The 12,241-nt window shown below is 29.2% G+C and overlaps 2 protein-coding genes across 3 annotated transcripts; one reads left to right on the top strand and one right to left on the bottom strand.

Moving 5' to 3' along the window:
• Positions 1 to 305: 305 nt before the first annotated feature.
• Positions 306 to 8,379, bottom strand: LOC106650845 (double-strand break repair protein MRE11). 2 transcript variants are annotated; one of them, XM_014369073.2, is made up of 11 exons: positions 8,105 to 8,379; positions 4,441 to 4,609; positions 4,224 to 4,360; positions 3,507 to 3,697; positions 2,688 to 2,895; positions 2,292 to 2,549; positions 1,780 to 1,861; positions 1,567 to 1,711; positions 972 to 1,135; positions 789 to 915; positions 306 to 697 (listed from the first exon to the last, which is right to left on the bottom strand). In XM_014369073.2, the coding sequence occupies exons 1-11, from the start codon at positions 8,277 to 8,279 to the stop codon at positions 512 to 514; spliced, it is 1,842 nt and encodes a 613-aa protein (XP_014224559.1). In that variant the 5' UTR covers positions 8,280 to 8,379; the 3' UTR covers positions 306 to 511. The 2 variants fall into 2 exon arrangements, with proteins under 2 accessions (XP_014224559.1, XP_014224558.1); XM_014369072.2 differs by having other exon boundaries at positions 306 to 724; positions 8,105 to 8,369.
• Positions 8,380 to 8,655: 276 nt separating this feature from the next.
• Positions 8,656 to 11,386, top strand: LOC106650846 (dynactin subunit 4). The gene is made up of 9 exons (XM_014369074.2): positions 8,656 to 8,945; positions 9,029 to 9,099; positions 9,322 to 9,512; positions 9,578 to 9,720; positions 9,822 to 9,987; positions 10,214 to 10,397; positions 10,469 to 10,664; positions 10,723 to 10,913; positions 11,005 to 11,386. The coding sequence occupies exons 1-9, from the start codon at positions 8,817 to 8,819 to the stop codon at positions 11,246 to 11,248; spliced, it is 1,515 nt and encodes a 504-aa protein (XP_014224560.1). The 5' UTR covers positions 8,656 to 8,816; the 3' UTR covers positions 11,249 to 11,386.
• Positions 11,387 to 12,241: the final 855 nt, after the last annotated feature.

Genomic DNA, 12,241 nt, shown 5'->3' with positions numbered 1-12,241 from the left:
TTCAAGACCGTTTATCATCTACTTCTTTGAAGATTTACCATGAATTTCAAAAACCTCAGTGATTATGGAGAATACTTGATAAAGTTTCAAAGAAAAGCAATGAACAAATGTTAAAAAATAAAAGACAAGTCTTATTGTCACAATGATAAGTGTACCATTGTATATGGACCAAAAGGAATCATAAGTATTACGAAGTTAAAAATTCAAAGTACAGTTGATTTCAGAGATATTAATTACTGTCTTGAAAATCTATATGCTCCTTAATTAATACAATAAATTATGATTAATACAATAAATTATGAAAGTTTTTCAATATAAAAATGTTTTATTCACTCTTAGGAATTATTTTTGTGATTTAACAACGACATTATATTTAAAAACGTTTAAATAACATTTAATAAAAGAGTTTGAACAATAATATTGACACATAAATGTAAGAATTTGAATAACAATGTCAATTTTTTTATTCTGAATCAAAACTGATATTTTAAAATATCAAATAGATTCTAGTTTAAATTTTTTTAGATCCACTAGAAGTACTTATATCAAGAGCTGAAATTTTTTTTGATACTTTTGCTTTACTTCGTTTTGTATTATTTTGCAAGCAATCAGCTTCTTCATCATCAAGTTTTTGATACTTTCCTCTTTTTTTAGCAGGTGTGTCATCAGGAAGAGCATCATCGTTACTGTTTACATTCTTCACATTATGATTAAAATTTTTTTCCTAATAAGTTTTTATGATTAAATTTTATGAAGATAATAATAAATATCAGAATTAATTTACTTACTTTATTATCTTCTTCAGACAATTCACGAGCAATAGAATAATCTTTAATTCCTTCTAAAATATCTTGTTTATTTTTATAATCACGACCATCTTCTAGTAAATATGAGACAGTTTCCTTAACTTGATGCCTAAAAAAGCATTATGATTAGCAGTTATTCAATAATATGCCTACGGTCGTACTTACTCTACAAGTTCGTTGAAGGCGTTTCCATCATTAGTGTCTACGAAACGTGACAGTGCTCGATTAAGTTCATTCAAAGAGAGAACAGTGAGCTTGCCCACCTGGTCATCTTGTTTAAAGTAATCACTGATTCCTCCTTGAACAGATCGTTTCCAGTCTTTGTCCCCCTAAACAATAAGTACGGTTTAATTCAGTCGTACATAAAGTATGTGGTACTGAACTACAATAATTGATTTATAATATGACTATCTTTCGGTATTTTGACGCCGTATATTATCGAAAGAAGGAAGATTGATGTCTTAAATAAGAAAATGGGTGCCAGGACGGTTTGTGCTGTCTGAAGAAAAGTAGGAAGTTATAGTTTTTATAACGAAAATTGGGACTTTCACTTTTTGGCAAAGTAACTAATGTTCATCACACAAGTTATTATGCGTAGGGCAATCGCCAATTAATTTTAAATTATTATTATTCATTATTCATCAAGCATACACAAGTGGCATCCCAAATCGTTTGAACTTGCAATCACACAAAGCTAGAGCTTTGATACTCTCTTTGCTTCACTATAGTCAGCATAATCATAAGAAGTTAAATTACTTACCTCATCAAAACGAAATATTTCTTCTATTTCTCCAAGATCTTGATTAGATGGAATGATGTCTTTTTTTTTCAATTTTGACGAACATTTTCGGAAAAGAAATATATCATGTGGATTCGCAACAACATGGTAATACTTTTGAGAAAGCCTACAAGGAATTATTTTAACGTTCATGAAAAACAAACTTTATATAAATAAATATTTTAATAAATTTACCTTAATGGATCAAACATATCATTATCATTGCTATAAAATATTCTCAGTCTGATTAACGGTTTTTGAGGCTGCATTGGATGATCTGAAAATATCCGGAAAAAATGTAGTGTCACTCTTTGTGAAAAAATAAATTATAATAAGTGAGAGCACATATGGATTTATAAATATAAAAGTTATAAAAGACTCAAGCTTATAACCCATAAATAAATATATATGAGTCAAAATAATATTTTTTGAGAGATCACATTTGAGAGATTTTTTCTTTTTCAAGAAAAAGAGAAAAAGATTTTCAGATTTGATATCAAATAAGATTGCAATTAACTTCTGAACTTTTCAATAATTAAGTTCTTAAGTATCCGAAAAATCTGAAAAAATTCTGGTCTTATTGAACTGTTGAAAGTTACCTCTGTCAATTTTTTTCGATTTTTCAAGTGAAAATAAAACTTCAGAATCGGTACCGAAAAAGGGGCTATAATATTATAGATATCTTCTAAGAATGTAACAATACATACCAGTTAATAATTCAGTAGCTCGTGGAATTAACACGTTTTCAACGTAGTTATCAACAAACTCTTCTACGGCTTCAGTCCTACTTTTAAAAGTAGAAATTTCATCATTACATTCATTGAGTAATAAGTCCTCGAAAACAAAAGGTCTGACAGTTTTCAGTGGCAATTGATCCATTTTGAATTTATTTTTATAAATACTCAATAATCCAACGTGCTTTGGAACGGACTCTCCTTGAGCTAATGAAGTTGCTACGGAGCTTCCTTATAAATTGGATAGATTGGAAAATACCAAATTTGGAAAATACCAAACCAATTTGGAAAATACCAAATTGGATAGATTAATTTTATTATAGTATACGTATCAATCATCATTAGAATATAGTTAATAGACATATTTACCAGGTTGACACACGTGAATTTTCGGATTTAGCTTTGATCGTTCAGGCATTATTAAACATTCATGTTCATGCCCGTAAATAACAAGATCTAGAAAATCTGGCAGTAAATCTTCAGGAACAAATGAATTTTTACTATGTTGAGCCCTATTTTGATGCAAAATTAACATATTGAAGGGGTTTCCAGTTTCTTCACCTCGCACAAAATGAAACTAAAATATTTTTATAAGTTTTTATCACAAATATAAATTTCAATAATTTTATTTGAAAATATATCGTTTGAGAATTTTCTTTCTTAATTGTTACTTTTAAAAATTACATCATTTTCTAAAAACTACTTTGTTTCCCTTTTAGTTCCTCTTTTAACCTGTCCAAAAATATTTACTAGGTGAGTGGTGATTCTGTCCGATGGAACGCCGGAATTTCCCTATGCCTATACACGTTCTACAACTCTGTTGGACCGGACAAAATTAACGCTCACTTTGTATGTACCATGAATTCAGCGGAATATGAAAATCTCTAGCGCAAGTTCATTTAAAAATGTTGAATGTTTATGAAACTTTAACACTTTGCTAAATGAACCATTACTTAGGCCAAGCTGATGTATGAATGAGCATTTCACGTAAAAAAACTATTATTAAAAAACGAAATAGTAACACTTATAATCAGATGTTTTGAAACTGATATAGTTAAGTGCCAACGTTTTATCTAAATATTACAGTACTATGTATAATTATTCTAGTTTCTAAATAAACTGACTAAGAATTTGCGATAGAAGCATTATTTGTTTAGAAGTAATTTGATTAAAATTCAAGTTATAAACCTTATCGTTTCTTATCAGCCGGGAGAGTCGTTGGTCATTCATATAACTTAATCCGTAAAGAGCAACAGTAGTACTTCCTTTCCGAAAAAGTAAAGGAACGATTGAAATTTTCGTGACATCAGACCACTTTCCGAAATAATTTATGAGCCCAGTAGCTGCAAGAACGTCCATTGTTCCAACAGCTCCAAAACCTTTAAATTAGAAAAAAAACATGCAATATTTTGATTTATCTTGAAAGCTTTTTTTAGACTAATTCATCAAAATGAATAATGAAATAAGAAAGTAACCCGTCAATTCGTTTAGTCAAACTTATCCATTAGGTGCATTATACAGGGTGTTCCAAAAGTATAAAAACCCCTAGATATCTTGCACAACAAGCGCAATAAAAATTAAAAAACCCCGTGTTCGATGTAAATTTCGACGAGGAATCGAATGGTGACCTTGAATTTGACCTTGAGCATAATCTCAAAGCTACAGCAAACCAAAAATCGATTTTTCAAATAGGAACCCCTCTTTTTATTTCAAATTTGAAAAGAGTAAAAACTTTTACGTACGAATATGCTTTTGGTTTTTTTTAAAGGAAGCGCGTCTTTCGATAAAGTAACTTTGTAATTCTTTGTGATTCTTTGGAACTGAGAGCGAAAATTGCACAAAACGTAACTAGTATTTAATACTTATTATACTGTGTAATTTGCACAATATATAATTTATACATACTTGGATCATCGTGATTGCCATGAATTGAAAATACTGGAATTCCAACTTTGAAATTTTTATCTTCGTAATTAACTTTTTTTTGTTCGCAATGACTAAAAGCAACTTCTGGATCAGTGAGAAATTGAATTTTTACCTGCCTGAAGCAGCATACAAATTTTAAAGCTATCGCTAATAAAGCATATCTACATAGTTGTATGATGTGATATTTCATATTTACCTTTCATTTAAACAATATTTTCGCAATAAATTAATGCATTTCGTGACAACGTTATGTGAAGGTTTAGCTTCATGAAATAAATCGCCACCTAAAAGAATCATATCTACTTCATGTTCTTCTGCATACTGTAAAATTTCTTCAAAAGTTCTGAAACTGTCATCTTCTTGTACTAAAAGGGATACATTAATTAGTTTCATATAAATAATGTGAATAATCAAGATTAAGGAGGCTCTACACCAATCATAACAATAGTTCAGCGAGGCATCTATCTGTCTCTTTCTCGCATTAGGCAGACAACCGCTCGCACTATTCGAAATCAATGATTTTGTTTAATTACTCATTAGTTAATTCGTTAAGGGGTAATTTTTAACACACCAATTGAAAGCTTGGAACTTTCTCTTTCAGAAAATATATTTTTTATTAAGATGGTTGATCTTTTAAATTAGTTATGAACAATAAAAGACCGCGTCCCATAAGAGCCCGTGTTAAAATCGCGATTTTCAAACTTGTTTATCTCGAAAGTTAGTTCGTCAACCACATTTTTTTTGGAATCTCATTTTGAAAATCTAACAAATCGATTGATATAAGTTTTATCGTGTTGGATGATCTTTTGCATAATGTGTTGAGCCCCCTTAATATGCGTTGATCTAATTTTTTTAATGTAGATTTAAAAAGAGCGGAAATTTTTACGTTCGAATTTAACTTTTTTTTTAAGGTCATTTAGTGTCATTCTTTATATGAGCATTATCATAGATTAAATTGTGGTTATTTTTCGTACTAGAGTGACCTTAAGATGACTTACAATAGAAAACAACAGTTAAAATTTAAAATTCTGAGGATTGCAATACGTTAAAAATACACTGTTTAATTTGCTCTAATTTTTAGAAATTTTCCAATAATTGACAAAGAAATTTAAATTATTAAAAAAAAACAATATCGGGAGCCATGTTCACATTTCGGAATGATAAATATTCATAATTCCTAATATTTATCATTTCGAATTGTGACCATGGCTCACGCACGCACGTAGTAACAATTAGAAAGGGTATGTCCAGAAAAGTGGAGTTGGGGAATGACTCCGTGTATATAAAGATTATACAAGCGTATGTATAGTCAGTTCAGCTATCAGTCCCGAAGAATAGACAGCAAAGAAAAATTTCATCGACTACATCGAAGGATTTTGTGATTTTTAAAAAAGCTTAGCTTATATTAGCAATCGTGTTTGTGTGTGAAAGATGTACCTGCAGACAAGGGGATACATTCACGATAAGATCATGGATTCAGATTTTGAAGTCATCGACGGTAATTTTGACGTACACTCAAAATTATACCAACTGAAGCAGTTACTAAAAGGAGTGAATTGGCAGCTCGCAACGAAGCGACATCAATTTCTCTGTCGAATTGACCCTTTAATCGGCAATTGGGTAGATCAATTTCCAGACCCCCGCGAAATTTTTTGTACCGAACAAATTGAGCATCTGCTCTCGCATTCTACAGATTATTATTTTACTTGTGAAGATCGGTTTTTAGAATATGGAAGGAGAGGATTCATCGGGTTTGTAGCTCGCACCGGTTACAAAGACGAGCCCCGCCTTGATAAAGACGGCAAGCCACTTTTGCGTCGCACCACACCGATTCATCTTGCGGCTCAAAACAAAGACTATGACGTCGTCCCTGACCTTTTTACAATATATAATAGATTTGATCTCAATTACATACACGAACAGACCAATTTAACTCATTTTCAAATAGCGTGCATGGCTCCTTGTAAAGATGCTGTCAAAAAATTCCTCGAACTCGGTCAGGATCCGAATTGCACCTTGACAACAACTGGTGAATCGCCCCTACATTTGGTTCTGAATGTACATTTGGATTGTAAGGAAATTTTACAACTGCTACTGACCAACAGTGCCGATATGAATTTAGCAAATACAGAAGGATCGACGCCGTTGCACATTATTTGCCAGAAATACGGGGACGACGATGACCTGGCGAAAATGTTATTCAAGTTTAGCCAGAAAAAATATAATTCGGTGCACATTAGTGCTCAGGATAAGTTTGGCAATACACCATTGCAATTGGCTCTGCGCTGCGGCAACGAGAATTTGTCCAGATTGCTGACAACAAAAGATGCGATTCGAATTTGGCCGATAATGACGAAGGTGAGGATCGATTTGAAAGCCAGAAAAGTTCCAAAAAGGCTCCAAAAAGGCCAAAATCGTAGGAACATAAATTGTACAAAAATTTCATAAAATTCAAATAAATAAATAAATAAATAAATGAATAAATAAAATTAAATGCATTAATTAGTTTGGATTTTAATTTATGTATTTTAATTATATTTCAGTTTTATTTATGAATATCTTACATAGAAATTCGACATTGTGCACCTATTCGAAAGGGCCTAATTATTTTACAGCACTAATTTGTACAGTACTAGGTTGTTTAATAAAAGAAAATATTTCGAAAAACACAGATAGCAGCCTTTTTCAATACTCAGCGAGCCGTCACTGTTGTTTTTTAGATCATATTACAAAGTACAAGAAAGAAAGAAATGCTCCTTATTGGTCCATCAATCAAATAGAAAACAAATATCTTACAAAATGTCTATGAAACTGTTTATAAGATAATTACATAAATTTGAAGAAAAGTCTCAACTATTTTATGTCACTATTAATCTTAATAAGTTTTGTCAAAAGCGAACAAAATCTACTAGCTTGTACTAAACTTTTTGGCGTTTTACAGTTATTATCAGGACAATTTTTTAATAAAACATTACCAGCAGCAATTTATTGATATTATTATGTTAAACTCTGGTATAAAGTGATTTAAGGGGTCCAAAAAATATGCACAAGTTTTGTTATATCCAAACATTGTGGGCTTTCATGTAACTTTTAATGGTGCAACGGGCAGATATGAGTTTAAAAAGAAAAAACTTATTCAACTGCTACTCTTTCCTTACAGTAATAAATGTGAACAGCACTGTAAACATTGTCCTGTAACACATTGTCAAAGAATGAAAACTGTATTAAAGCACACGTTGACAGGTCCGTAAGGACGAACGTATAATTTTTTTCATTGCAGAAGTTTTGAAAAATAGTATGTCATTGGAATAAATGTATTAGGTTTAACTGTCCTGTTTCTATGCTTCTTAGGCAGGCACTAATAAGTTAGCCAGGTAAAATTTTTTCAAAGTTTTATTCATGCACCTTTGGTTAGATAATTATTCATCAATCTTGTTTAATATTGTGTTTTATTAGTTTTAATCTATAATCAATCTTAGACCATGATGTACCATGTAAAATATCTGATTACTTACGATCATGATTTTAGAAGATATTAAAGCTAAAATTTACATATATATTTCATTATCAAAGGTGCAACTTTGTTTTGAGACTCATATGAAAAAATAATTTGAGTGATTGATTGTAAAAATCACTACGGTATCTAATTATTGATGCATTGATGCATGTAGTAAATATAAGTTGTAAAGTTGTCTTACATTTAAATACTATACACTAGGCATGCAATTTCAAAAACAATGCAAACAACTTTGTTCATATAAAAATATGGAATTTAGTATAATTTGGAAAAATTCAAATCAATCTTAAAAGAACAGAACTAGTGGCTACAACAATGCATACATTAAGTATTAGTGACAAACCTCTTTTTGTTGTTTGTTCATAACCTAAATGAAGATCTGTAGCAACAAGAATTTTCATAACGTCTTTTTCATCCAAACTTTCATCATTTAACTTTTCTGGACTTTCATTTTTAGAATTATTTTCATTACTAAAGGACTCTTCTTCGTCACTGCTACCCATTTTGTTTTTATTCATGTTTAAATGAATTAATATTCAATGTTATATCAAAAATCAAAAACAGGAATGGTTTGATTTAGAACAACCGCGCCAAACTTGTTAAGTGACAGTAGTCTCAAGCTTCTTGTGAAAGGAGAACACAAAATAAGGAATACGAAGGAAACTCAAATTTATATGGTGCTTTTATTTATCTTTGAAATGCACTCAAGTTTGATTGTTATTTATTGGCTGAACGGAAAAAGAGCTGAGACTCCTGATTACAGATTTAGATGAAGCTCTTCAAATTAACATTGAAATCGAAATTTCTTTCAAATATTATTTTCGAACGTGTTCCTTCATTCCTATTCCTTAATTGTGAGACGGATCGACGTTGTTATTTGTTATTATTGTCTACCTTAACGTTTTTGACAGTAGCTATATTAAACACCTTGTAGATATATAGTCATGTATCTTATTGCCAATAATTTTTGAGAGCTGCAAAAATGTAAAGATTGCTCCTTTAAACAGTTTTTCGTAAATGAAATAAAATATTCTTACTCGCGTCTGAAGTACATCATGGCTTACTTACGTCAACCTGAATATGTACAATATTCCTGCAGTTGTGGATCCCTAAAAAGTATTTCAAAAATCTACTTTTGTAGGCATTGTTTAAGTATTAGATGCGGATTTTGTGTATGCCATGAGGTATGTATTTATAAATTCCATTACAATTGAGTATAAATTTATTGATGTGTATATATTTATAATTTTTATTTCGTATCAAATAGGTTGACTCGTATTACTGTCCTAATTGTTTAGAAAATTTGCCAACTTCAGAAGTGAGACTAAAGAAGAATAAGTAAGTATTTTCAGTTTACACACAATATAATAATGTTTTAATTCATTTAACTTTATCAAAGATAAACAATTTGCAAAAATTTATCAGACCTAAAAATAAAAATGTCTAAAGACTATACAAAATTTAATCTAACACAATTTGCTAGAAATTATAATAACTTAAATAAAAACTTTCGAAACTAATTAATAATACCAAAGTTAACATAAATAATTGTTTGATTAGGTGCTCTAATTGTTTTGACTGCCCATGCTGCTTACAAACCTTATCAATTCGATTGGGACAAAGTTTCTCAGTATCATCTCAATCAAAATCTGAAGAAGAATCTAAACCAACTACAAAGAAGGTTTATTATTTAAGTTGTTCGCTTTGTCGATGGAGTTCAAGAGATGCGGGCATTCCAGACCAGACTGTTGGTAAGATAAATGAAATTTATATTTAATTAAAACATTCAATAATTCTTGGTTTCTATTAAATTTAGCCACGGGCAGTTGGAAAGAACAAGAAAATCCATATTCAAATAGAGTTAATGCACTTATCAATTATTACAAAATATTAGCTTCATTTGAAAAACAACAAAAAGAAAGGAAAAAGTTCCACATTAAACGTTCATTTTTACAATTTGTAGGTATTTTTTCAAAGTATTTGAAATTTGGTTATTTTTTTTAATATATAATTGTGCCTAGTAATTGTTATTTATAACTTTGCTTTCATTTAATGTATAGGAAAAATTTGGAATTACATCTGCTATGGCTCGGAAACGATCTGGTCGACCTCCACTAACTCAAGCCCAAAATCAAACAGTCACTACACCAACCCCTTCAGTAGCTGAAGAAAATGTGGATGAATCTTTATCTGATTTATTTACTAAATCAATAGATATAACAAGAAGTAAGTTACTTGTTTCATGATTAATTATAAATTTACCAGTTCAAAAATATCAAACTCATTTTTTTCTTTCTAAATTTCAAAATTAAAATTATATAAATTTGAGATACCTAAAAATTATTTTTCAATTTATATATTATTGTCAAAGCTTGAAAAATAACAATTATGTTTAAAACAATTTAAACACTTTCAGAAATAAAAATTTTGATAATGTATTTTATTTCCTTAGCTACTACAATAGATCAGCGTTTGCAGCATCCAGAACTACAAGCTGATACCATTGATAAATTAAGACCTCAAAGAAAACAATTTATAATTAAAAGATCCCAAAGATGTAGGACATGTGAACACAATGTTAGTAAACCTGATTATTGTTCTACATCAACAAAATTTAAAATTCAATTAGCAGCTTAGTAAGTGTTTTGCTTTTTTTTGTTGACTCTGATAATTATTAGTAATTTACATGAAATAAATATAATTATAGTTATCACCTACCAGAAGTTCGTATTGTTACATATGAACCACTTCAATTTGGAAAGTCAAGTGAACTACTTTTAAAACTATCTAATCCAACTCAGCATCAAATGCAAATTACGTTTTTATCTTTGGAAACACCAGTTGTAACAACTACAAAAGTACAAGGAGTAGTAGAAGAAATTAATAAAGAAAGGATTCAAATGGTACTTATTTTTTTTTTTGATTATTCAACATTTTTATTACTCTCATAATGTAATTTAGGGTTGTGACTCTCCAAATCTATTACCTTCTGCAATTCGTCAAACAGCAGTCATTGAAGAAGTAAAACCAATTATTGTTGTTCCAAATGGTGAAATATTATTACCAAATTCATCATTCACATTACCTCAGAAAGATGAAACTGCTGAGTATGATGAACTTAATGAAACTCAGAACTTCCAAGATGATCCCAAGTAATTATTCAAATTTTAATTGAAACACGTAATTAAAGTATAAATTATAGTCATTTTCAAATTATATTTTTATTATTAAAACATTTTTCAGGGTAGTTGTTTGGAGAAGAGGTAACAAGTTAATAATACGCTTACATGTTTTGCCAGATGTTACCAAAAGTTCAGGTGACATGCCTGAGACTGTAATAGTTGGTTTTGTAATGCAATTCAGTTATATCAATACAATTGCAACTTTAGAACATAAAACTCCACAAAAGCTTGATTTGAGAGTTAAATTATACTTAACTCTTGATAATTCAAGTAAAATTGCAAGAACTGCGTCTATGTTGAAATGAAATAGAAGCAACAAATCTTTTTTAGTGGAAAAAAATATAGCACAATCTGATTGAAGAATGATACTTACAATGTATTTTTAAATTTCATGTGCAAGTGAATATTCTTTTTATTTTGCAACATTTTATTTTTGAGATAAAAATTTTTTTCATTAATTAAAGAAGACAATCAAATTTTTATTAATGATAATACCAAAATTTAGTATTGTTTTATTATAACTAATGATCTAATTTTCGTACAGTAAAGGTTTATTAATCAGCATTGATTGACTTATAAATTCAGAGAGACTCAATGAATTGAAAGAGTTCAAACTGAATAATTTTTTACAGATAATTATAATTTGTTTTAAAATGAGTAAATATATTATAACATTTGAAAAATTTAATAATAATAGAATTTTTATATATGTATCAATTCAGACATATTTAATGTTAAAGAATGCAATAAATCATTATGCTTCATACAAATATAATTTTTTTTTTTATTAAATTTTCATACTATACACTGAAATTTTTTGACAATTTTTTGATTTGATGACAAGTAATGCAATATAAAAAATATTTCTCTTAGAATTTAATGACTATGACTTCAATATACTCAATATTTAATGAAAACCTAGTTGATTATAAGAAAATTTTCCAACTTTTATTGAATTATATCTGGAGTTTATCAACCAAGAATATTTTCACTTTATAAGCGCAAGAATGTTAATCGTTCGTTCGAAAAAATCATAATTTGAAAGAGCAAAAAAGTAATTTAAAATGTTTCATCCTACAATCAATTTCATAAAGTTTGGCATAAATATAAACAATAATTTTTTTTATAAGAAAAAGTCGTAAATTTAATTGAAATAATTAAGGTTTCATAATTATATCAAGAAATGATGAACAATGACTTTGAATTAAAAACCTTTTAAAATAAAAGTGCGAAATTAATAGTTTTTAGAAAATAATTACAAAGAAGGCACTATAATGGGGTGGATTTGATGTGATTCA

The sequence above is a fragment of the Trichogramma pretiosum genome, unplaced genomic scaffold (genome assembly GCF_000599845.2).
Source record: "Trichogramma pretiosum strain Unisexual culture from Peru unplaced genomic scaffold, Tpre_2.0 scaffold3, whole genome shotgun sequence".
In the NCBI taxonomy this organism is placed as follows: Eukaryota; Metazoa; Arthropoda; class Insecta; order Hymenoptera; family Trichogrammatidae; genus Trichogramma; species Trichogramma pretiosum.
This window is presented reverse-complemented; position numbering and strand designations above follow the sequence as displayed.

Excerpts from the sequence above, each read along its gene's own strand:
- LOC106650845 (XM_014369072.2), bottom strand. The coding sequence starts at position 8,279 with ATGAATAAAAACAAAATGGGTAGCAGTGACGAAGAAGAGTCCTTTAGT. Across the intron at positions 4,361-4,440 it reads AAATATTGTTTAAATGAAAG|GCAGGTAAAAATTCAATTTC; the intron begins GTAAATATGAAA and ends ATGCTGCTTCAG. Across the intron at positions 725-788 it reads TGTCTGAAGAAGATAATAAA|GAAAAAAATTTTAATCATAA; the intron begins GTAAGTAAATTA and ends AAAACTTATTAG.
- LOC106650846 (XM_014369074.2), top strand. The coding sequence starts at position 8,817 with ATGGCTTACTTACGTCAACCTGAATATGTACAATATTCCTGCAGTTGT. Across the intron at positions 9,988-10,213 it reads ATCAATAGATATAACAAGAA|CTACTACAATAGATCAGCGT; the intron begins GTAAGTTACTTG and ends TTATTTCCTTAG. Across the intron at positions 10,665-10,722 it reads ATAAAGAAAGGATTCAAATG|GGTTGTGACTCTCCAAATCT; the intron begins GTACTTATTTTT and ends AATGTAATTTAG.